Source organism: Diabrotica virgifera, chromosome 2 (assembly GCF_917563875.1).
Source record: "Diabrotica virgifera virgifera chromosome 2, PGI_DIABVI_V3a".
NCBI lineage: Eukaryota > Metazoa > Arthropoda > Insecta > Coleoptera > Chrysomelidae > Diabrotica > Diabrotica virgifera.
In genome coordinates this window covers 179,906,053-179,933,386 of record NC_065444.1, presented here as the reverse complement: position 1 = coordinate 179,933,386, position 27,334 = coordinate 179,906,053, and the positions used below count along the sequence as shown (strand labels likewise).

Genomic DNA, 27,334 nt, shown 5'->3' with positions numbered 1-27,334 from the left:
TATAAATAGAGAAGTAATATGATCAGTAATGGAAAATCTGCAAATCCCGCAAAAGGTAGTAAGCGTGGTAAAAAGTACATAATATAGAAACGTATTTGCTAAAGTACAAATAAACGGATATAGATCGCCAGTAATTAACCTAAGGAGAGGAATAAAACAAGGGGACAGTCTCAGCCCAGTTTTGTTTATATTAGTGATCGATAGAGTAATGAAGAGCGCTAAAAGAAGGGCAAGGCAATTACAGTCAACAATAGGGTACAGGAATTTAGTACCAGTGAGAATGGAGGGATTACTATATGCAGATGACTTAGTAATAATAGAAAATAGAAAAGAGGAAATAGAAAATTTGAAAATGGAGGTAAATATAAAGAAAACGAAGACCATGATAGTAACCCAAAAGAAAAGGGAAGAAATAAACCAAACGATATTTAGGTGCAAAAACGAAATAATAGAAGCAGTCTCGACGTTTGAATACCTTGGAGTAATAATATCAGAGGATGGAAAGATAGATCAAGAAATCTCATACAGAGCGAAAAAAGCAATTAAGATCTACTAAGCACTAAATAAAACAATATTTGGAAAGGAAGAAGTAGATAAAGAAATAAAACTGAAGGTATACAACGCAATCTCTGTACTAACTTTAATATGTGCAAGTGAGACATGGGTAAACAATGCAAAAATAGACAGTACAATAAACGCAGCGGAGATGAAGCAGCTAAGAAAATAGCAGGAAAAACGAAATTGGACAGAATAAGAAATGAAGATATTAGACAAAGACTGAAACAGGAATCGATAATAACCAAGATACAAAAAAGAAAATTAAAATGGTATGGACACATTAACAGAATGGACCAGGGAAGACTACCAAAGGAGGTGATGGATTCAAAGAGATATGGTGAAAGAAGGAAAGGGAGGCCAAGGAAGAGATGGATCGATCAGATTATAGAAATTGGACAGGAAAAAGGAAAAACACATCAACAAATGAAAGAGTTAGCAAAGGACCGCAAGAAATGGAAGATATGGATAGAGGATGAATAAAACCTCCGAGGCCCCCGAGGGGCATAATAAGGAGTTTCGAGAAAGAAGAAGAAGAAGAAGAAGAAGAAGAAGAAGAAGAAGAAGAAGAAGAAGAAGAAGAAGAAGAAGAAGAAGAAGAAGAAGAAGAAGAAGAAGAAGAATTTAGTATGTTAACAATTATAAATATAATTTTGTTCTGACTATAATTAATTAATAATTAAAAAATTACTTTTTTTAATAAAAAAAAATCGACCACGGCAGATATTATTTTAGATTTTTTGGGTCGTTCTAATCAAAAAAGGTATTTTGAAATTTTTCTCTAATTGATTTTTTTCGAGATATAAACAATTTAAATCTGAAAACAGAACGAAAGATGATCAAAACACAAGTAAAAAATATTATTTTTGTAATCATCAAGTACCTTAATTCAAGTTCAAAACTTCTTCGATCAGCTCCAGATAACAGTTTTTGCCATGTTTTATTCTAAGATATATTTTTTTAATAACGGTTAATAAGAAAGATTCCTTATAGGAAGATAGGCGATTGGGCTGCATTTTCAACTAAAAAACAATGTTGCAAAATATACATACAGGGTGTCCCGAAAAGATTGGTCATAAATTATACCACATATTTTGGGGTCAAAAATAGGTTGATTGAACCTCACTTACCTATATACAATAGTGCACACAAAAAAAGTTACACCCCTTTGAAGTTACAAAATAAAAATCGATGTTTTTTCATATATCGAACACTCTTAAAGATTTTTTATTAAAAATGGACATGTGGCATCTTTGTGACAGCTTCATCTTAAAAAAAAATTACAGTGAAATTTGTGCACCCCATAAAAATTTTATGGGGTTTTGTTCCCTTAAACCCCCCCAAACTTTTGTGTACGCTCCAATTAAATTATTATTGTGGCACCTTTAGTTAAACACAATGTTTTTAAAACTTTTTTGCCTCTCAGTACTTTTTCGATAAGCCAGCGTTTATTGAGATATTTTGAGTATTTGTCGAATCCACCACATATTTGTATATGGTTAAGTACGATTATGGAGACCTGTTAATAAGCTGAAAATTTATTTATAATTTACATTTTTAGGTATATTTTGAAAAAGAAGCCACATCTCGATAAAAGGTGATTTATCAAAAAAATACTAAGAGGCAAAAAAGTTTTAAAAACACTGTGTTTAACTAATGGTACCACAATAATAGTTTCATTGGAACGTACACAAACATTTGGGGAGTTTAAAGGAACAAAACCCCCATACAATTTTTATGTAAATATATTAAAAAAGAAGCCGCATCTCGATAAAAACTCGCTTATAGAAAAAATACTAAGAGGCAAAAAAGTTTTAAAAACGTTGTGTTTAACTAATGGTACCACAATAATGAACTAATTTGAACGCACACAAAAGTTTGGGGGGCTTTAAGGGAACAAAACCCCCATAAAATTTTTATGAGGTGGACAAATTTCACTATAATTTTATTTTAAGATGTTCCTGCCATAACAATGATACATGTCTATTTTCAAGAAAAAATCTCTAATAGTTTTCGATATATTGAAAAAAATCGATTTTTATTTTGTAACTTCAAATGGCTGTAACTTTTTTTGTGAGCACATTTGTACTAAGGTAAGTTATGTTCAATCGAACTGTTTTTGACCCCAAAATGTGTGGTATAATTTATGACCAATCTTTTCGGGACACCCTGTATAATAAGCGCAAAATACTTCGTCAAATATATAGATAATACTTGATAGAATAAGGTTTGAAGTTTAATTTGTGTACTTTATAAATTCAAAAATAATGTTTGGTTATTTATGTTTTTGAGCCTTAAAAATCGTCATATTTCGTTCTTTTTTAGTTTTGAATTGTTTATAATTAGATCAACTTAAGAGAAAATTTACAACAGACCTTTTTTGTTTATAATGATCCAAAAAAAACCTGCTCGGGTCCAACTTTTTTGTTATTTATAAAAAGGCATGTGTTGCTAATTAATTAAATATAGTGCCAGAACAAAATTTTATCGGGCACCCCTTGTTTTTTTATAATTATTGTTAACATACTAAATTACATATTTAATATATTATCCAATCATTTTTATCCATTAAACAGTGCAGATCGACCTTATATCGTGTCTTAGATTGTAATATAAAACCACTAAAGTAGATATATAGCAATAATTATTGAAATAGTCCTTTGTGAAAAAAGCGTAAAAATGCAACCAAGGTAACAGAAAAAAATTACTTACCATGTCTTTTTCAGCTTGATCAAAAATTTGATCATACAAAACTACTAAAAGTCAAAATCAGGGAAAAGCACATAATTTATTAATTAAAAATCGAAAACAAGCCAAAACATAATACAAGTTTAGACAAATTACCGTAACTATTGCCCCAATTTGCATTTAAAAAAGATACATAATGTAATAAAAAGCGTTACAATAATTATCAAAATTAATAGCTTAGAAACTTCAAAACATTTTTCACAAAAAATGAATGTATTTATAATAATACTACTACAAAAGCAGTATTTTCTTACTTCAGCCTCTCCAACGAGAAGCTATTTTCTTTTTATTTTCATTTTTGTTCCCATTTAGTTACACATTAGTTTCTTTCTTTTTCTTACTTCTGTTGGAGTTTATCATTCTCTTTACTTTCACTCCAACAGAAGTTCTTTTTTTTGTTACATTGTAACCACGCACCAATGTAACAAAAAGGAAGAACTTCTGTTGGAGTGAAAGTAAAAATGATAAACTCCAACAGAAGTAAAAAAAAGAAAGAAACTAATGTGTAACTAAATGGGAACAAAAATGAAAATAGCTTCTCGTTGGAGAAGCTGAAGTAAGAAAATACTACTTTTGCAGTAGTATCATTCCTATAAATACTTTAATTTTTTGAAGTTTCTAAGCTATAAATTTTGATAAATTATTGTAATGCCTTTTATTATATTGTATGTAAATAGTAAAATCTCAGTATTTGATAAATGGATACAAAAAGCGCAAAAGAGGATTAATTTGAATACATTGTAAAAACATTAATGCCACTGAATACAGATAACCAGTTTTGATGGGAAATAAGCCACAATTTTACTAAAAAAAATCATTTTATTAACGTTTCGACGCCCAAATCGGGTGTCGTCAAAATAAAAAAAATATTAATAATAATTAATATTTTTTGTATTTTGACAACGACACCCGATTTGGGCGTCGAAACGTTAATAAAATAATTTTTTTGGTAAAACTGTGACTTATTTTCCATCAAAACTAGGTAACTGTAAAAATGCCACAAGAAAATAACTTCAGAACAACACTGAATACAGAAATAAAACAACTGTCGATAGTAATATAATATTTAATAATATATAAATTAACTCTTTTAAAAAACAATATCACAGCTCTATAAAAACAGTCTCATAAATTCATTACTGACTCCACAAATATAATGAGCATAACTTTAAACTCAATTGGTAAACAGTTTGCCATAAATAAATATAACTCACTAATTACAACAGGTGTTTCAAATTCACCAAGGCCTCCAAACTTTATCTTTGCTATCCGCGTAGTTTGAGTTTATATTATTTACATTTAAGTTAGAAGGTAACAAATACACAACCTGTCCACTAATTAATTGTGTAGGAAGAAGTCTAACACCAAAATTTGCCTTTTCGGATGAACTATCAGCTGGTCGAATGGCAACTGGCTCTTTGTTTACCGAATTGGAACATATCCTCAAAGGCTTCTGTTGATTTGAAACTTTTTTCATTAAGGTCGCACTTACTGGGAAGTTTTGTTTAACACTTACAGGTTTTGATTGGTTTTCTTTATCTTTTTCTTGAAGTTGTTGTAGATACTGCACAGTCATCTCAAGAATATCAGCCTTTTCTAACTTAGCTGTTCTTTGACCTTTTTTAGCTTCTTGTAAGTCTGTTTTTGATTGGAGCAGTATTTGTTTTAGAGTTTCTAAGCTATCATTGATTCTAGCTCGGCGTTTTTTCTCCATAATTGGCTTTCTTATTTTTCGACTTTCTGACGGAGGCTTTCTGATTTCTGTCTTCATTTTTTTATTATTTAAACTATATAACACACACAACTGACGATGACGATTATCAATACACTAGCGATTTATTGTATACGGCAAAAAAGTTTTGCAGTTAAAGGTTTTCACAAGAATGACGATTATGAGGAGGTTGTACGAATTTTAAAACTTTCTTTTGATCCCCACTTCTTGCTGAAGGACTATTGTACCTGTTCAATGAGGATTGTTAAAGGGCGGACATGTGAAGAGATTTCATAGACTCAGTGGCGCATCGGTCATAAGGGACATTTTCGGTAAAAAAGTTTCAAGATTAACGTTTCTGTGAAAAATTGAAATACACTTTATTAAAAATAGACCAGGGCTGATCTGAGAAAAAACGTCTATTTTTGGATGTGAGAGGTGGCATTCGCATTTTTGCAGGTAAAGTTATGTAACACCTTCAATAATAATAACTGACTTGTGCTCCTTCTCAAATATGCCCGGAACATTATTAAAAAAATTAAAATATTTAAAAATTTCCACTTTCGAGGTTTTTCTACTTTCTTTGTTTATAACTTTAAAACGATTCGTTTCGGAACAAAGTCGTAAAGAAATAAAATAAATATAATTGAATTTTGTATGATATACGACTGGCTAAAAATGTCTTAAACTATTACCCTTTCTTCAATTTAGCAATAAATACAAAATAAGGGGGCAAAATAAGCCTGTTGTTATTCAATATTTTTTAATCACTTTGGTTGCACTTAGAACCTTAGTAATTCGCTTAGAAAATTCTTATAACATACTTAAACAGTCTACTAAATTTCATTAAAATCGACCCAATAGATTTTGCATAATAAATTTGCAATCTAAATTTATATAAAAAAGTTTAAATTTTTTAAAAACTTTCCGAACAAAAAGTAGACCATTTAGAAGTTGGTTAATTTTTCTATATATAAAGAGGCGTTCTGCCTATCTAATACAGTTTACAGAATTAAAATCGGATTATTTAAGGGGCCTCAGCAATGTATTAAAATTATAAACAATTTTTTGGCTTATAAAAAAAAGCTTTCTTTAAAAATAAAAAAATTAATTTTTAGTAATGCAAACAATCAAAACCGATATAATTTGACTTAAACTTTCAAATGCTGTAAGCAGAATTGCATTTTTATTTTTTAACCAAAAGTTATTCGCGTTTAAAAATTGCAATTTTTCGATTTTTTTAACGTTTAACCGCGTTTATCTCGAAAACTATGCATGCTACGAAAAAACTTGTAAGAACATTTGTTGCTTAGAATTACCCAAGAAATACAAAAAAATGTTGTATTTTGCGAAAAATCGCTGTTATGTAATTCCTCAAGTTCTTTGTTTGTAACAATCTTATCGACATCTGGGTCAACTGTTACCCAAAAAATTCGTGTTCTACGGGTCAAAATACATAAAAAGACTTGGGGAAGTCCATCTAAATACAGGAGGCGGTTGCATCCCCTCCTGGTGACAACACCAATTTTTTTGTAAGCCAAAAAATTGTTTATCACTTTAAAACATTGCCGAGGCTGCCTAAATAATCCGCTTTTAATTCTGTAAGGTGTATTAGATAGGTAGAGCGCTTGTTTATATGTAAAAGAATTAGCCAACTTTTAAATTTTCTACTTTTTGTTCAGAAAGTTTTTAAAAAATTTGAACTTTTTTAAAAACATTTAGATTGCAAAATTATTATGCAAAATCCATTAAGTGGATTTTAATAAAATTTGGTGGAGGGTTTAAGTATGTTATAAGAATTATTTAAGCGAATTACGAAGGTTCTAAGTGCCACCGAAGTGGTTGAAAAATATTGAACAAAAATAGGCTTACAGTGCCCCCTTATTTTGTATTTATTGCTGAAGGTAATAATTTAAGACATTTTTAACCAGTCTTATATCATAGAAAATTTAATTGTCTTTATTTTATTTTGCTACGACTTTGTTCCAAAATGAATCGTTTTAAAATTATAAACAAAGAAAGTAGAAAATATTCGATGTTTATCGAAATTTTTAAATATTTTAATTTTTTTATTAATGTTCCGGGCATATTTAAGAAGGAGCATAAGTCAATTATAATTACTGAAGCTTTCACCTAACTTCATCAGCAAAAATCCGAATGTCACCTCTCACATCCACCTCAAAACAGATCCGTCCTGGTCTAAAATAGGAAGTGCCCTTTTTAGCTACTTTATTTACAGTTTGTTTCTATTGTACTTTTTTTTGTTCGCATCTTTCAGACTATTAGGTCTGGATCCCGCTTATGAAAAAAAGTTGATTAATAGCAAGCTGAAAATTTGTTAATAGCTTAAGGGTGTCTAGTCGGACAAACTTTGATATATAGGAATACTGCAACAGGGGTAGTTTTTATCGTGGATCAGGTTAAAAATTTGGAACGGTCAGACCACGAAAACGGCACATTTATTTTGTCCGACAGAACAGACTTAAACTATCCGAACAGAGATTAAACTCTCATGCAAAAATCAGACTGCTATTTATCACCAAATGGGCGTTTTAATAAGTGGAACATGTAGAATATGTCAAATGACAGAAATTATGACAGGAGATAAATAGCAGTATGATTTTTACATGAGAGTTTAATCTCTGTTCGGAGAGTTTAAGTCTGTTACAAAATAAATGTGCCGTTTTCGTGGTCTGACCGTTCCAAATTTTTAACCTGTTCCACAATTAAAACTGCCCCTGTTCCAGTGTTCCCATATATCAAAGTTTATCCGACTAGACACCCTTAAGCTATTAACAAATTTTCAGCTTGCTATTAATCAACTTTTTTTTCATACGCGGGATCCAGACCTATATTCAATAATTAGTTTATTATGTGATTAATAAACTCTTGAGATATATTTGAATTATTTAATAGGGAAGAAGTGTATCATATTGAAATAATACTAAAGTTCAAAAACTGTTACAAGTATTTGATGTTTTATGTAAAAATATTATTATTTACAGATATCCTATCAGTACTTGTAACTTCCAACATTATCACACTCCTGTTTCTTTCCGTAATTGTTTTCTTATCAAAATCAACTGTTATCAAATGAATGTCAAAAGGTAAAATTATTGAATATTGATAATTTTTTTATTATTTATTTTGTAATTCAGAGACAATAAAAATAATTATATTACTTGTTTATTTTGTTTACACATATTTGATATTTGTATACTGTGATTTATATTTTTCCTCTATTTAGTCATATCACTTTTATTTTTAAAAATAAAATAATTTTTTTTTGTTCTCCATGGAGAACATGCCTACGTTCTTTCCGATGAGGCTCCAATAAGAGCCGAAAATCGCGATTCAAGGGACTGGACTGCGCTCCGTATTTTAATTGAAAAGTAAGATTGTTTTCCATTCGCATTGCAACTGAATTAGAAATAAAATTTTTATTTTATTTTTATATTGGTCTTTACTCCTTCGAGTAACTAGGTTCATTTTCTGTTGGAATTTACCAGCTGAACAGACGGGGTCGTGAATTGTAAGTTTTTTGAATTCCCTCTTGTCTTCTTCGCTTCAGCATCCATTTGGCTTGCAAATTTTAGAAGCCTTGGAGGTGTTACCAAGGAAATGGACCAATAAGTATTCGATTTAAAAATCTTTTAGTGATATTTTAATATTTTCTAAATATTATTAATAATGCTATTAGGATCGAAAACTTCATCATTTAACTTTTATTTTTATTTATTTTTGTAAAAATACCTCATATCCATGTGCCCTCTACCTCAACTGTCATAAACAATTCAGCTAGAATCTTTGTTTCAAAGATATATCTTCTTCTTGATGTGTATATCCGTGACGAATGTTGGCGATCATCATGGCAATATTGATCCTATCTTAAGCAACGCGGAAAAAAGCTGCACACATGTTGTGTTGAGCCAGGTTCTGAAGTTCGTCAACCAGGATGTTCTTCTGTTTCCTGGACCCCGCTTACCAAATAGTATTCCTGGCAGAAAGGATTGTAGGAAGCATGTCTGGATTGATTTCGCATAATGTGTCCGAAGTATTATAACTTTCGAGATTTGATGGTGGTCAGTACCTCATGGTCTCTTGGTCTCTTCAAAAAACATTCAAATTTGTCATAAAAGGACTGCATCATGGTACAGATACTGATGACATAAATGCAAATCTAGCAGCACAAGGACACGAAGCAGTGAACATAAAACATGAATATAAAACATTATGTCTCAAAAACCTCCTGGTCAATGTTTTTTATCGATATCGTATCGAATGAAAACAACAAAGAAGTTTATAAAATAGAAAAATTAGGAAACAATATCATCAAATGAGAACCTCCTTGTACGAAAAGAACAATCCCCCAGTGTACCAGATACCAAGACTACAGACACACTAAAAGCTACTGCCGCAAAGTACACAGATGCGTAAAATGTACAGGTAATCACGAAACAAAAGATTGTCCTCGAAAATCACGTCATGACAAAGTAAAATGTGTCAATTGTGACCACCCGGCTCACTATAGAGGATGCAAAGTTCACATTCAACTACAGCAGAAGTTATATCCTACACTAAGAGAGAAAAGAATCATGCAACCACATATCCAAACAAATAATATTCAACAAATATATCCTGATTTAACCTATGCTCAAATAGTGAACAAAAATTAATCACAGTGTAGCTATAACAACCAAACAATACCAGGACCTAACCAACCTAATAACAAACTGGAAGAAATGATGCAAAATCTCATGGAGCAAATGAGCACAATGCTCGATTTGCTTACTACTGTCATCAATAAGATCGCTTAATGGCTCACAACCGAAATATAAAATAGTAGACTGGAACGCAAATGGTCTTTATCAAAACAGATGGAAAGAGGTCCATGTCATCATGATCCCAAAAACCTGGCAAAAACCACACGTTCCCGCAGAACTACAGGCCAATCAGCTTACTCCCAGCGATCAGCAAGATAGTGGAAATAATCATCCTCAGCAGACTGCAAGCGGAAACAAACAGATTAGGGATAATCCCAGAAGCTCAATTTGGATTCAGAGTAGAGCACTCCAGTGAGCTACAAGTACTCAGACTAACTGAGTACATAGCAGCTGGTTTCAACGATAAGCAGTACACTGGAGCAGCATTCCTGGACGTAAGCCAAGCTTTCGACAGAGTATGGCATAAGAGGCTCATATATAAAATGCGAGGCTATGGGTACAGCGGGGCGATGACGAGACTGATCTCTTCGTACTTGGGCGACCGGAGTTCCAGGGTTCGAATAGGACAAGTCCTATCCGAGCTCGGGAGCCCGGAGGCTGGAGTACCACAGGGAGCAGTCCTGTCACCCCTGCTGTGCACAATATACACCGCCGACGTACCTAGAGCACCAGGTATCCTTATGAGCCTCTACGCAGACGACACAGCGATAGCGGTCAAACACAGAAACGTAGACATAGCAGTGACCAACCTGCAAACAGCGTTAGAAGACATCGAGGAATGGAGCATAAAGTGGAAGATAGCCATCAACTCCGAGAAAACGCAAGCGGTACTATATAAGAAAGGTAGACAACAGCCAGAAGAACAACTGACGGTGTAGAACACCCCCATCGAGTGGAAAGACGAAGCCAAAGACCTAGGAGTCATCATGGACAAAGGATTAACCTTCAAGAAACCTGTAGAAGCCACAGTCCAGAAAGCCAACATGGCAAGAGCAACACTAAAAGGACTCACAGGAAAGAAAAGTAAATTAAGACTGAAAACTAAAATAAGGCTTATAAATAGTATAATACTTCCGATATTAACGTACGCATCTCTCGCATGGGGACACGTGTGTGATACAACAAAAAAGAAGATACAGGCAGTCCACAACAACAGCCTAAGAGAAGCAGCCAAAGTCCCAAAATACGTAGCCGAACGATTCCTCTTCAGAGAACTACAGCAAGTTAGAGTCACGGAGATAATGACAGACAAAGCCAGGGAAAAATTCGCGGAGCTGGAGCACCATCCAAGCCCAATACTGCGAGAGATGCTAAGGTACGACGCTTTCCACCGGTGGAAGCACAAACGTCCTAAAGAACAAACAGTGTAAAGTGAGATAAATTAGTAAAATAGTGAAAACAGTGAACGGTTCGTAGCTCGAAAACAAGTGCCGAAGAAAAACGTAACACAAACGTAGTTCCAATACCACGATCACCTTAAGGTAAGATAAATATAAAAAATACCCAAAGAAGGCGTACGCCACCAAAAAAATCATAAAAATCAAAAAATCATAAAATTCTTGAGTTCCAAGCCATTGGACTGAGATCAGAGCGGCTTCGTACAGTGACATGGGGCCCAAGCAAGCAATTTTAGTACCGCTGATAAGTAATTCGAAGATAAAGGCATAGAGCGCTTCACGCTGGCCTAGTTTTTGCATTCGATTAGGGCACCACATGGAATCTTATTACCCAGGATTCCATTGTGAAGAGCATTTGGCTACGATAGTTGTGCCCCCCATCGCGCATCAGCGTGCTACGGGGGGAAAGGGATGGCCTGGGGCATTGGAGCTAGGTGGGGTGATCCCTGTTTTAATCTCGGGTCAAAACACCTCGCCCCAATGAACTGTTACACCCAAATGTACTTTTTCGATAGGGTGGACATCTCCCACAGGTCGGGTTGAATAAAATTGCTTGCAAATGGCCTTTATCAACGGGCCAAAGAACTCAAAACATTCATACTTAATCAAAATATTGATATAATATTAATTTCTGAGACTCACTTTACAGAAAAACATTACATGTGTATTCCCAACTCCAAGTTGTATCATACAAAACACCCAGACGGTAGAGTTCACGGTGGAAGCGCTATAATTATAAGTGATTCTATTAAGCACTCCGAAATGGAAAAAATATAACAAAGACTACCGGCAAGCAGCCAGCTTAACAACTGAGGAAGCACACGGTCCAATAACAATATCTGCCTTATACTGCCCACCTAAACATGTCGTTAAAAAAGAACATTGCCTAGAAAATTTCAACACTCTAGGGAACAAATTCATTCCAGGTGGAGGTTATAATTCAAATCATCCGATGTGGGGCTCTAGACTAACAACACCAAGAGGCAGAGAATTATCTAAAGCAATGGTAAAAAATTACCTACAACACATTTCTAGTGGCGGACCAACTTATTGGCAGTCTGAATTAAAATACCCGAAGCCGTTTATTTCTGCATCACAAAAGGCATCGATACCAAAATATGTAAAGCTGAATCATGCTTCGATTTATCATCAGACCACTCACCGTTTATAATAACAATCGCCGAAAAAATCTTAAACAAAGTACATCAACCAACTTTACATAACTGGTCCCAATTTAGAGAAAAACTAGACAGCCTGTTCTCACTAAATATGTCCTTAAAAAATGAACTCCAACTAGAATCAGCTGTAGATAACCTAACAAAAAGCGTACAAATTGCTGCATGGTATGCGACTCCCAGCTACGAACCATCTCCAAACAGAAATAATGTGTCTCCTATAATTAAACAAATAATTAAAAAAAAACGAAAATAACGAAAAAATTGGCAACAGACAAGAACGGCAGAAAATAAGAAAAAACCTAACAAAGCAACAAAGGAATTAAAGGAATTAATTCATGAAGAAGAAAACCATGGAATACAAGAATATTTCGACAATTTAACACCAACTGAAGCTACAGAATATTCACTCTGGAAAGCCACGAACAAACTCAAACGGCCCCAACAGCATAACTCACCAATCAAAGATGAGGAAAACACCTGGGCTAGGAACTACAAAGGAAAAGCTGATCTTTTTGGCAAGCACCTTCAAAAAGTATTCACGCCATATGCTTCTACAGTATCTACAGAGGAAAAAACAGAACTAACCAGATTCCTAGCAGCACCGTTTTAAATGGATCTGCCCCACACGAAATTTACAGTCAACCAAGTAAAACAAACAATAATAAATGAAATCAACATTAAAGAAGCCTCTGGATTTGATCTAATCTCTGGCAAGATTCTAAAATAAATCAGAGTTGCATAAAACTAATAACCATTATATTTAATGCAATTCTGCTCCTCAACTACTTCTCTAGTTCATGGAAAGTGGCACAAATCCTAATGATCCTTAAACCCGAAAAAATACCGGAAAATGCATCTTCATACCGGCCTATAAGCCTTTTACCTATGATTAGCAAAGTCCTTGAAAAAATGTACGTAAAAAGGTTGAAAACGATAATAGACGAACATAAAATAGTTCCAGAACATCAATTCGGTTTCCGAGACAAACATGGAACGATAGAACAAATGCATAGGCTAGTCAACCAAATAAACAAGGATTTTAACGCCAAAAGATACTGTTCTGCTGCTTTCCTTGACATATCTCAGGCTTTTGACAAGGTATGGTACACAGGATTATAAATAAAATTAAAGAAGCTCCTACCCTATGCACACCTCCAGCTCTTAAAATCCTACATAAATAATTGACACTTCCTTGTGAAGCACGGTACCGAGCACACCAAGATATATCCTATTCACTCAGGCATCCCACAAGGCAGCGTTCTGAGCCCAATTTTATATCTTTTGTACATAGCGGACATTCCAACATCTAGTACAACTACAGTTGCAACGTATGCAGATGACACTGTTATCCTGGCATCCCACACAGATCCATCAACAGCATCAAGGAATCTTCAATCAAGCCTAAATAGAATTCAGCAATGGATGAAAGTATGTTGCATCAAATCTAATGGAACTAAATCATTACATGTAACATTCACGCTACGTAGAGAAACATGCCCCCCTGTATATATTGATAAGTGTCTAATTCCTCAATCCGAGGACGCTAAATCTCTTGGCATGCACTTGGACCGCCGTCTAACTTGGAAAAAACATATTTTTACCAAACGAAAACGGCTTGGACTTAAATTGAGAATGTATTGGCTCATTGGACGCAATTCTAAACTATATTTGGATAATAAAATTTTACTCTACCATCTACTCTAAGTCCATCCTCAAGCCCATATGGACTTATGGGATTCAGCTATGGGGCACTGCTTGCGTCTCCAATACAAACATCTTACAGAGATTCCAAAACAATGTGCTGCGTGCCATAGTCAATGCGCCATACTATGTATCCAACGAACTGATTAAACGCGACATCCCCCTAGAATCCGTTAAAGAAGCCATACTACGTTTTAGTGCTAAATACTGTGAACGAGTGCTAGTGCATCCTAATGCGTTTGCCAGACAATTAAATGTGCGGGACGTCTTTGAAGTGCGTAAACTAAAACGGCAACTGCCGTCCGACTTAACCAACTGAATGTAATCAAGTGTACTCAGACTGATAAAATTTTAATTTTAGAATTGTAAAGAGGTTACTCACTGGAGTAACTCTCAACATGTCTGTATTTTTTTACCATAACAAATGCTTAAAGCCGAATGGGCAGATTGTTGTACTCAATGGAGTTAATAAAAAAAAAGAATTGTGCGGTATAGCCATGTCATAAATGCTTCCAATTTTCTGCACATATCTTCGTTTAAGGTCCACGATTCAACACCATATCAAAGGGAAGAGAATACATAACATCGCAGTATTCTCACTTTAATACAAAGAAAGAGATCATGGCTCTTGAAAAAGATCTCCATCCCGTTGAAGGTGGATCTAGCTTGTCCTATGCGCGCACTTATTTCTTGGTTGTTGGTCTGTTCTTTATTTATTATGGTGCCGAGGTAGTTGCAGTATTTTACTCTTTCTACAAGGATTTGTTTGACGTAGAGTTGGCTTTTCGTTATCTTTTTCTCGCTATTGATCATCATCTTTGTATTCTTTACGTTTATATTGAGTCCATATTGTTGACTGTAATACCTACGTGATTTTGTTCTGCGTATGTGATGTTGTTTAGCCGATGTCCATTTAGTAGAATACCTTTTTAAGTATTCTTTCAGAGTAGAAATTAAAGATTAGAGGAGACAAAATACAGCTTTGCCTGACTCCACGCATGATCTTTACATATTCGGTGTGTTCACTGTTCACCTTGAACTCTGCGATTTGCGGTCTGATTCTAGTAAATGTTTCTAATTATTTTCAGATCTTGGTTGTAAATTCATGCTTCTTTTAGTATTTGCATTGTCTTGGTGTTCTCAAAAATAGATAGAGAGGATATATCGAATTTGGATAGGTTCCATTTCTCTGATAGAATAGGGATCCTTAGAGATTTTAACCTAGTCCTAATCTCAAATTGTCTACTAACTAGATATTTTGATAAAGCGTAATATAATCTGTTTGTGATTATGATACTTGTTTTATTTCTTTTATGTTCTGATCAAAGCCAACTCGTGTGCTCAGATTCCAACTATGAAGTGCCGATGATTATTAGTAAAGACCGGATTATACGTTTCTTGCATATCGATAACCATCAAAGATACAATCAAACGCTTCAGGATGTGGACGAATTATGATAATTAAAGGCGTTTGACACTAATTTAATTTTACATATTTAGAATATTTTCGTTTTTTTAGCATATTTGGATGGTTTGAACATATTTTCGACCGTTTGACATATTTTGGCATATTTTTAACAATTTTTAGCGAAATTATTGTTGATATCACAAGAATCGTCGCAGACCTAGGGAAAAACCCACAATCAAAATTGAATATCGGGTAAATTTTTTCTTTCTTTAGGACCGCTTCTGGGTTCCAGGCAATGCGTATTATAGTTCTATTTATTCTAAGACTATGATTTACGATTCATCCTAATATGGTATGCCGGCACCTCAAGCCTGTTATTCAAGCTTGAAGAAATATTTCCCATTCAAAAATTGTAATTATTCAGAAACATACAACAAAGTGACGTGCTGGTTGTATTATCGAGTGATTCTTAAAAATGCCTAAAGTGAAAAACTATTTGGTGGCCTCTTGGATCAAAACCGTTCCAGAATTAGTTTTGAACGAAGAAAAAGTGTTTTGCAAAGCATGTGCTAAAATAGTAAGTTGATAATGATAATTTTAAAATTTTATTTGATATCAATTTTGCGAATTCGATTAAACAAGCTATTTAAATGGCTATAGTTTATGGGGCATTGTTTGCTTAATTTATATTAAGGGTAAAAACCTAAACCTTATTTATCTACAGTAAAAATCATATTTTGTGGCGCGGATAAAGTTAATAATTTTTAGATTTCATCTGAGAAAAAATCCCAAATAACCCAACATCTTTTAACTGACCTTCATAAAAGAAGATGGCAAAAAATAAAACAGTCAAATTTGGTGCAAATTTCTTTAGGTCAGGCACTAATAGCAACATCTTGATCTACAGAAAGTCAGGGTGAACAACAAGTATTCAATTCCGATTTAACCAGAGCTTTGCTTATTCCACTTAATAAATTACAAAATCCAAAATTTATTAATAGGTTGTTTAAATGAGAGCGCCCCTGGTAAATCATATTTGAGTGCTTGTAAACATCTTGACAAAGTTAACCATGTAACAATGGTTAGGTTTATAAATGATGCTTTCATGAACTTTTTGCTTCTCGACATTGTTCCAACTAACAAAATCTTGCTTATGGTTTCCGATGCTGCGTCATACATGGTCAAAGCTGGCCAACAACTAAAAGTTTTATATGTATCCCAATTTAATTCATGTGACGTGTTTGGCGCATGGTTTAAACAGAGTGGCAGAAGAAATTCGAAATTCATTTCCTACAATTAATGGTTTAATTAGCAACGTGAAGAAAATATTTTTAAAATCGCCTTTAAGGATTCAGGTATAAGTATAAAGAAAAAATACTAAATACTCCTTTGCCACCGGAGCCTATATAATCACAAGATGGGGAACAAGGGAACATATTTAAAAGCTGCCTATTTTTATGCGGAATATTTTCTACCGATAAAAGAACTAATTTTAAGTTTTGAAGAAACAAATATTGGTACGATTTCAAAATGCAAATCAATTAAATCAATTTTAGAAAACAGGTCACTGCACAATGAGCTTTGTTTTAATAAATCGAATTATGAATTTGTTTATAAAACCATCCTCAATCTTGAAACTGAATCGCTTCCACTACAAGAGTCTCTTAATTTAATTCAGAAATTTAAGGAAAACGTTGAGAAAGTTTCTGGAAAAATTGGATAATTATTAAATAAAAAAATGTATTGAATCTTTACAGAAAAATAGCGATTTAAAATTATTACAGGAAGCAAACCAGATTCTTTGTGGCGATTTTGATGTTAATACCAATTTAAATGCGGAGATTGTTAATGTTTTAAAATTTGCACCAATCACATCAGTTGATGTTGAACGAAGCTTTTCAACATACAAATTACCACTAACGGTTAGGCGACATAATTTTACTATTGAAAATATTGAAAAACATTTGATTTTGAATTGTTTTTACAAGAAGGGATAAAATATAGAAACGTAAGTAATAGTAATAGGTACTAGATAGGTATACATTGGTATATTTAGGATAATTTTGTTAATATACATATATGTACTTACCGTTATTTAATAAAACTTTTATACATTTTTTAATGCATATTTTCTTGTTACTTTAAAATATTTTTCACATATTCCACATATTTGGAACATATTTTAAACTTTTAGGGAATATTTTCAACATATTTTACTCATATTTCAGACATATATATGCACATATTTCAGTCAAAACAGGAACATATAATCCGGTCTTTAATTATTAGTAATATCTGTATCGACATTCTTAGCTCTGGTTAAATGATAGTCGGGATTAACTTGGTTTAGCTTTGCTTTATACGCAGTTCAGTTGTTTTTATTGCTGCCGTTATAACTTTTTTAGTTCTTGTCCTTGTTCTGGTGATAATATCCACGTTTTCAAAATATGACTAATACTGCGTATTGAATGAACATAACTTTGCTCTCAAAGTTGAAGTCTCGAATTTTAAAGATATGAGAAAGGGCCGGCATATCAACACTTTATTATGTAAGTCCTCCGTGTTTCAAAGGAAGTATACCAATGGTTAAAATATTATTATATTAGACGGAGAAAAGCAGGCAGATTTTTTTAATATATTTCGTGAGTTTTACTTTGTGTAAAAGTAAAAAGTAAAGTTTGTTAAAAGAATGTTCTGCAGTGATGGAAATTTAAGCATTTCTATTCCTCTAATGGAATATATTATATGTCTCTATTTCAGGCAGATTTTTTTACAATCTTGGAGTGTGCTAAGGCGGAATATAACAGTGCCGTGCTGCTATGGGTTCCCGGTTACCGGGGAATACACAGTATGAAGGAGCTGACGGTCCTACCACAAAAGCGTCAGCTACAAAATACTTAGGCTAAGGTCAGATAAGCGATAATTTACGCCGCCGTAAGAGCAGTAAAGTGAAGCGCGAAAAATGGGTCCTATCCTATGTTGCTATATTACTGCGCGATATTTTACAGCTCGTCTGGCCATCCACTACTCTCACCATGGGACCCATTTTCGGGCTTCATTTTACTGCTTTTATGGCGCCGTAAATTATCGCTTGTCTGGCCTTAGCCTTAGACATGGAGCCGGCCGTGAGAGCCGTCTGTGACCGGAAAAAAGACTAAGTCCGAAGGCAACATAACTCTAAGCCCGTCCGTACATGGAGCAACGCTCGAAGCACTCGGCTCGATTCAAATCGCGTAGATTTCTCCCTGCCACTCAAGTTCCTTCATTGTGGCATTGGGCTCCGTACACGAGGCGTTTACGATTGTAAAATCTCCTCGTCTTGTACGACTCTCGTCTCTTGCGATCCGTAGTGCACGAGAAAGTTCGAGTGAGACGCACGTTTTTAGTCATAATAGGTAGTTTATTTTATTTGTTTCCTTCGTTTTTTGTTGTTTTTTTGCGCTGAATGAAATTTTACTTTTATTTAAAGATCGGTGCATGTTATGTTCATTGATTGTAGTACTACCTACTAACTTTGTGAAAATATATTGTTTGTAATATAAAATTCTGAAAACATTGAACTTTTGTTTCTAGGTGTTTATTATAAAATTCTTTGGGAAAATAGAACCCTCAATTGTATAATGCTCATTGTATACAAATGATACTAAAAATGTAACAATACCGTACTTTTTACAGATCTAAATAGTCGTTTGGGTTGATAAATAAAAAAGATGTGAGCAAACTGAATCGACTAGTGTGCGGAGAGCAATCGCTTGTGTCGCAGGGTTCGTACAAGACGAGCAAGACGCGCGAACCTCGAGACCTGTTTTCGATCGACTCATGTGCGGACGGCCTTAGACCGTCCGCACATGGGGCGACGCTCGAACTACTCGACTCGATTCCAGTCACGTAGGTTTCACCCCGCCAGTAAAGTTCCTTCGTTGTGGCATTGAGCTCCGTACACGGCGCGTTTGGAATTGCAAATCTCCTCGTCTTGTACGACTCTCGTCGCTTGCAATCCGTAGTGCACGAGAAAGTTCGAGTGAGACGCACGTTTCCAGTCATAATAGGTAGTTTATTTTATTTGTTTCCTTCGTTTTTTGTTGTTTTTTGCGCTGAATGAAATTTTACTTTTATTTAAAGATCGGTGCATGTTATGTTCATTGATTGTAGTACTACCTACTAACTTTGTGAAAATATATTGTTTGTAATATAAAATTCTGATAACATTGAACTTTTGTTTCTAGGTGTTTATTATAAAATTCGTTGGGGAAATAGAACCCTCAATTGTATAATGCTCATTGTATACAAATGATACTAAAAATGTAACAATACCATACTTTTTACAGATCTAAATAGTCGTTTGGGTTGATAAATAAAAAAGATGTGAGCAAACTGAATCGACTAGTGTGCGGAGAGCAATCGCTTATGCCGCAGGGTTCGTACAAGACGAGCAAGACGCGCGAACTTTGAGACGGGTCTTCGATCGACCCATGTGCCGACGGCCTTTCTAGGAAAATATACCTCATCAAACACAAGGTAAAATATAAAATTGGACGGACATGTGCTAGCTATTACGGTTTAAGTACTGCGGAAACCAGCAGGAATCAACTCAGAGTCATAACGAGTCAGATGACAAAGGACACCTGAAAATAATAGAATAATTTCATCGAGACTTGAGCTACAGTCTCAGTCGTAGAGTAGCTGAAACAATTAATCATATTTTGCATGACTGCGAAGTATTAGATAGCAGGCCGCAAATATTTTTTGGAAACCACCGATTGATTGTAGACACTATGTCACAAAAACTGTGAAAACTGTTCTACTATGTATTTTCAAACCAAATATTAAAGATCTACAATAATACTAATTTGGACGTTCATAAATGATTCTTATTTTTGGTTATTGGTTAAGGGGATGGGTACGTAATTTCGGCTCTAATGCTATTTAAACGAGACTAATTTTTTTAAATAGAAAACTAATAAGTATTTTTGAAAAATTTAAACGCAGAATGAAAGATTACGTTCTTACTGAGGGCCGAAAGTCCCTTAGAATAAATAAAAAGTTTCTTTTGAACAAAATATTTGAAATTAAAAATCACACTACATTTTCCTTTAGTTTTTAACCCCTGTAGCTTATTAAAATAAACAGAAGTTTTCAGGGACTTTCGGCCCTCGGTAAGAACGTAATCTTTCATCCTGCGTTTAAGTTTTTCAAAAATACCTATTACTTTTCTCAGGATTTGAAAAAAAATACTACACTATATACATATCGGAAAAATATAATATTGTATAATATATTATATTGTGTATATTTAATAACAAGTATTATTGTATAAAGGAGTCAGGGATAATAAACTTCAGAATATTAAAACATAATGGTGTAGTAGTGTTCAGTGACGCTTTTTTCTTCAATAGCAGCAAAAAATTAATTACAAAACATTTTTCCTAAATTTTTTCATTGCACTTATTTGGCATAATGTAGGTATAAATACAATTGCAGATGGGGTGACAATGTAATATTTTTTGTGAAGTCTAGCAAATTAAGTCCACAAGGTAATATAAAAGCAATCCTACATTTTTAAATTTATAAAATAAAATAGTTTGGGTCACTACTACCAACATAACTGAATTAAAAATTTGGCATGAAAAAGAGAATAGTCAAAGAAGAACCCCTCATCCTACTTAAGAAAGGAACATGTGTAACAAATCCTTCAGCAGAATGCAGCAGGCTTTGGTTGTTAATAAAAAAAGAAGAAGGCAACAACAAGAATATACCAACAAGAGCGGAGTAAAAAAAGTCGAAGAAAAAATCATCGACAATCTCATACACAATACATTTGCAACACACAATATACGGACACACATCTTTGTATAAAATTAAAAAAAAACTTAATTTAACCAACTACACATGCCATATGATACAGGTTACACAAACAAGTTAACACACAACACAAAAACACAAAACTAGGTAACAGAAAATAGAAAACCCCATGGTTTAGAGAGGAAGTGAAGATAAAATGTAAAGAAAAGAAGAAAACTTGTTTACAATACAAAACAAAACAAACACAACAGACATACAACCACTATAAACGAATCAGAAAGGAAACGAATACTTTAGTCAGACAAATAAAAAGTGAACACTGGCAAAGTTTCTCAAAACAGATGGAACACGACTTCTACGGAACACAAAAAAAGTGTGGCACCAAATACAGGTTTTGTAACTATAGAAACAAAAATATTGAATTATCAAATTTGACGCATTTGCTTATTTTTGGCAGTATTTTGAATTTGCTGTAATGAAAAAATATTTTTCTACGGCCATGCTAAACGAGCCACTTTCACGCACACGCCACTTTCACGTTTCGGAAAGTTGCAGTTTCCCGCACTGCGTGCGTGAAAGTAAATTTTCCCGCACGGCGTACGAGAAAGTAAAATACCTTGTAATCTTGCATTATAATATATTATAATATATGCAATAAACTAATATTTAGATATTATTTACTTATTTATTTCAAACTTATCTTATTGTGTTCATGTTTTAATGAAATTAGATCGATTATTTCATTCATAGGAGATTCTGACCAATAGAAAGCTACAGAAATCTAAATTAAACAAATCATTTTTGATAATTTCCCGTCGTCAAGCATATTACGTCAGATGCCCTTCGTTGCAACGACAAAAAACCTTCAGTGACGGTAATGACAATTAATGTTTTAAAAATTATAAAAGTGATGACTTTCAACCGTTAAATTAATATTTATAACAACTGTGTGTTTAATTGTACTAATTTGTACTTACATAAATAAATTACAATAAATTGCACTCGATCTCTAAAATTAATATAGAATTTTTGCCATCGTGACATTTTGACATAATTTCACTCGCCTTTGGCTCGTGAAATTAAAACTGTCAAAGTGTCACTCGGGAAAAATTGAATAATTTTAGAGCTCTTGTGCAATTACTACTGATTATTTCATTCATAGGAGATTCTGACCAATAGAAAGCTACAGAAATCTGAATTAAATCAATAATTTTTGATAATTACCCGTCGTTAAGTATATTACGTCAGATGCCTTTCGTTACTACGAAAACATACATTCAGTGACATTAATGAAAATGTTTTAAAAATTATAAATGTGATGACTTTCAATCGTCAAATATTTATAAAAACTTTGTGTTTAATTGTACTAATTTGTACTTATATAAATAAATTACAATAAAATTTTGGTTTTGAACAGTTTTATTCATGAAATAATCGCAACAAATTGCACTCGAACTCTAAAATTAATATAGAATTTTAGAGCTCTTGTGCAATTACTACTGATAATTCAATGAAATAAAATTATTTTGACATAATATTTAAAAGCCAGATCAATAGACAATTACAATGGTTTTGAATCGTCGTCATGGAAACCAATATCGTTCTCGTGGTAACCCATTATATTGAAAGTTTGGCTTTGACAACCTTGTCAAAGAATTAATTTGTGTATTTTCACTTCTAAAAAAAATTGATATAACTCTATTTTTTGTGGCTTTTTTCCAAACGTACGACCCTAGAAAAAATATTGTTCCTAACTTATGCGGAAAGTGTCTTCCCCGCACTCGACTGCTTGCCCGAACTCCGCTATCGTGTCGTTCGGGCCAGCGGCAGTCTCGTGCGTGAAAGTATCACTTTCCGCACTAGTTAGGAAAATAACTATTTCTTACTTACAGTAAGAAAATAACATTTCCATACAGATATTATTCGTTTCCAGGCAACTGCTAAATATAAGGAAACATCGAACATTTCTTTCAAAAAAGTAGTCAAAAATGTCTAAATTCCTGACCAATTTTCGGGTATAATATCACAAGAGAGTGAGAATAAATTGAAAATAATGCGATAGTTTTTCTATTATTTCATTCATAGGAGATTCTGACCAATAGAAAGCTACAGAAATCTAAATTAAATTGATAATTTTTGATAATTGCCCGTCGTCAAGTATATTACGTCAGATGCCTTTCGTTGCTATGAAAAAATACATTCAGTGACATTAATGACAATTAATGTTTTAAAAATTATAAAAGTGATGACTTTCAACCGTCAAAAATTTATAACAACTGTGTGTTTAATTGTACTAATTTGTACTTACATAAATAAATTACAATAAAATTTTGGTTTTGAACAGTTTTATTCATGAAATAATCGCAACAAATTGCACTCGATCTCTAAAATTAATATATAATTTTTGCCCTCGTGACACTATGACATAATTTCACTCGCCTTCGGCTCGTGAAATTAAAACTGTCAAAGTGTCATTCGGGAAACATTCAATAATTTTAGAGCTGTTGTGCAAATACTACTGAAAATTTGTTGTCTGGCAATAGACACGAGAGCCCGCAGGGCTCGAGTGGCTATTGCCGGATGACAACAAATTTGGTAAAAATGAAGCATTATTTTCTTATTTATTCTTACTGTCGTGTGATATTCGTAAGATTATTTTTTTAATACGTATATTATGGATATTTTCTTAAATGTGACAGTTGTCAAAACTAGGAAACTGGTTGCCATTAAACAGAAACAATCTACTTAAAAAAATTTTATCGGTAATTTTCTACAGTAGATAGTTCTCAGTATAATTTTAATCTGATTGGACAGAATTAAACACGTGATCTTACTATACGATTGGAAGTTAAAATCATTAAAAAATAATCGGAAAAATACATTTAGTACTTAATGGTTTTTAATTTTTAATTTAAAATTTTCGAAAACTCATTTTGTTCATTTTTATTGGCATTCTTGAAAAAAAAAATAAAAGTTTCAAGTAAGTATGTGTTGCTTTTTAGTTGCAATTTATAACGACATTTAAATGCTGCATTTATAATGAATAATATAATATGCTTAAATATTTAATATTTACAGTTGTTTAAATTAATCTAATATAAATGAATTTCCAAATTATGGGATATTTTATAGTACATACTTGTAATTACCAGAGAACGGCAGTTCTCGCTAGTGGCGCACACCTACACCCCCTACATTTTATAGTAGCTACTTGTAATTACCAGAGAACGGCAGTTCTCGCCAGTGGCGCACACCTACACCCCCTACAAGCGACACTATATATACACGAAATTTTCGATTTTCTAAATCTGACTGAGTTGAAAATTGGGCCCACTCCCATCTTAAAGTTCAGGAAAAGACTCATCCATTCATATGTCAAACATCCATTTTGGTCCAAGGGTCTGGATTTTACGGCCTTTCCTATTTAGGATCTGTTTTTCGTTCTCGTCCCCAAAACCAGGGCCGGACTGGCTCCTAAAAAAGGCGCCAACCCAAATTCTAAAAAAGGCGCCAACCCAATCTCTAAACAAAGGCGCCAGACCCCCTTCTAAGCTTTTGCATCAAACTTTTTTGAAATCCTAGTGCATTAGGCCTGGATCCCGCGTACCAAAAAAGTTGTATAATAGCAAGCTGAAAATTTGTTAATAGGTTAACGATGTCTAGTCGGATAAACTTGGATGTATGGGAACACTGGAATATGTGAAGTTTTAATTGTGGTAACAGGTTAAACATTTGAAACGTCAGACTACGAAAACTGTCACATGTATTTTGTCGGACAGAACTTCCAATTTATTTTTTACTCACTCATTAAACTCTCATGGAAAAATCAGACTGGTACCAACTGAGCATTTTAATAAGTCAGACACGTAGAACATGTTAAATGACAGAAATTATGTTGGTGATAAATATCAGTCTGATTTTTGCATAAGAGTTGAATGAAAGGGAAACAAATTAATTGGAAGTTCTGTCCGACAAAATACATGGGACGTTTTCGTAGTCTGACGTTCCAAATTTTTAACCTGTTGTACAATTAAAACTTCCCTGTTCCAGTGTTTCCAAACACAAGTACATCAAAGTTTGTCCGATAAGACACTGTTAACTTATTAACAAATTTTAAGCTTGCTATTATACAACTTTTTTTGGTACGCAAGATCCAGGCCTACATGTAAAGTAAATTAATATTACTTGTGAATTTTTTTAAGTTTAATATTAATTTAAAACAATAAAGTAATTTACCATTTTTCAACTGCTTCTACAGAAGAATCTACTGGTTCAAAAACATTGATCAACAATCATGATCATTGGTGTTCAACAGAAGGTACTTTTAAAATTATTTCGAATTCTTAGAGCGCTCTAAAATAGCAGAGTAAACCTCGATAAAAAAGCCGCAATCACACTGTTTCAGGTGATCCGTAAATGAGCAGTGAATGGCCTAATGTCAGTCGCTCGCAAACGGAGCCCTCGGAGAACTGGCGAAAGTTCTTTGTAATTCAAGCCTTAGCGTGGGCAAGGGCTCACTGCCTCACCGGACAGTATAATTCTCTCCTAATCGCGGGAACTATATGGATAAGTATTTAATCACTTAGGAAAAAATAAAACAAAACGAAGTGAGAATGGAGCGTGTCACCGGTGGTGGTGCAGCTTTAACAAGGTATGAATGAGATGATAAGGTGTTCATTCTAGTAAAGGGAACAAAGGAAAAATTCTAAGCGAAGAGGGAAAGAGGAAGAAAGAGACTATGATCTTCGGAAGAATGGGATCTGTTCGAAGATCTCCGGTCAGTGGTAGGGACCTGACCAAGACGGATCTCCCAGGGGAGACAACCTTGCAAAGGAGCTCCTCACTAATGGTAAGAACAATGGATAAACTTACCAGAGTTTCAAATAATTTAGTGAAACTAATGTCCGACCATACAAACACGAAGGTCGAGATCAAGAATGAGGTAAAAACTTAAAGATAGTCACCAAAGACATGAAGAGCAATCTCAGACAAGTCGCCCTCGGCAGCATTGAGAACCGAAATAGAATAGTAGAGCACACCGGTGAGGAAGGAACGACTAAGGAAACGGCAGGAGTGTCCACACAGGTCGGCTTCGAAGAGTTCTTTCCCGAAAAACTTAGTGAAGAAGAGATAGAAATGATCGCAACGGTTCTGAACCCAGGAGAAAGAGGCTTTAAAAAATAAAGGACATCATAAAGATGGGAAGAAGCTCACTATAGGGTCGCCAAACCGGGAAGATAGGATAAACCTACATGCGACTTAGTAGTGGTCATGGAATCAGTGAGGGGGAAAGGTTTCACGACCTGACAAGGAAAAACAGGAACTGGGAGTATGTGCAGGAGGTACATACAGACCAGGAAAGGTGGAGTACTTCGAACTTAGTACTATAAGCACGATGACAAGGACGGGTCAGAAGGAAGAGAACCGGGAAAACCGTCAGAATATTTTCATGGTCCCTGTAGAGAAAAGGGTGACGGAAATCGACGGGGACAAGAGACTACTGGCAATTATTTCTAAATTGAGGAAAGACATGGAGATACTGGGGACCAGAGAGGCGTCCCTAAGAGTAGTGGGGGCTACAAAGGTAGGAAATTTAGGAAGCTCCTGGAAGTTACATTTATGGGTATGGACTTTCACCTCGCGCAGGTGGAGTATGAATGCGGGGAAAGTAGGATGTAGACGCAGAAGGTGATCATGAAGGAAGGTAGAAAATCCCATGCCGAATTGCTCAAGCAAATCAAGGGTAGCCTAGACACAAAGAAGGAGGCGATTAGCATCACAAGCGCTGAGAATACTACGGACGGGACTTCACCCTCAAAGTGGCAGGGAAAGAACAGGCCAAGCGCCTGAAGAAGAATATCGTGGCCCGCACGGAGGAAGGAAAAATAGAGAAGGGAACACAAACGTCATGGTCGGACTGACACACATCACAGCCAAGAAGCCTCTGGAAAGAAAACATATACCAATTGACTGGAACTCGTGCAAGATTCTAGAGAGACTGCATGCCCAGCGCTGCTTTAGATGCCTGCAGTTCGGGCATAGTAAAACCGACTGCAAGGCAGAAAACATGACGGACTCCTACTACAGATGTGGCAAAGGGGGCACCAGGC

The 27,334-nt window shown here is 34.3% G+C and overlaps 2 protein-coding genes across 2 annotated transcripts in view; one reads left to right on the top strand and one right to left on the bottom strand.

The window, feature by feature from the left end:
* The window catches only part of LOC126879742 (endoglucanase-like), a 178,049-nt gene that overhangs the window by 66,095 nt on the left and 84,620 nt on the right, over window positions 1-27,334 (top strand). The window lies entirely within an intron of this gene.
* On the bottom strand, window positions 4,416-5,173 carry LOC126879741 (helix-loop-helix protein lin-22-like). The gene has a single exon (XM_050642962.1). The coding sequence runs from the start codon at window positions 5,072-5,074 to the stop codon at window positions 4,541-4,543; it is 534 nt and encodes a 177-aa protein (XP_050498919.1). The 5' UTR covers window positions 5,075-5,173; the 3' UTR covers window positions 4,416-4,540.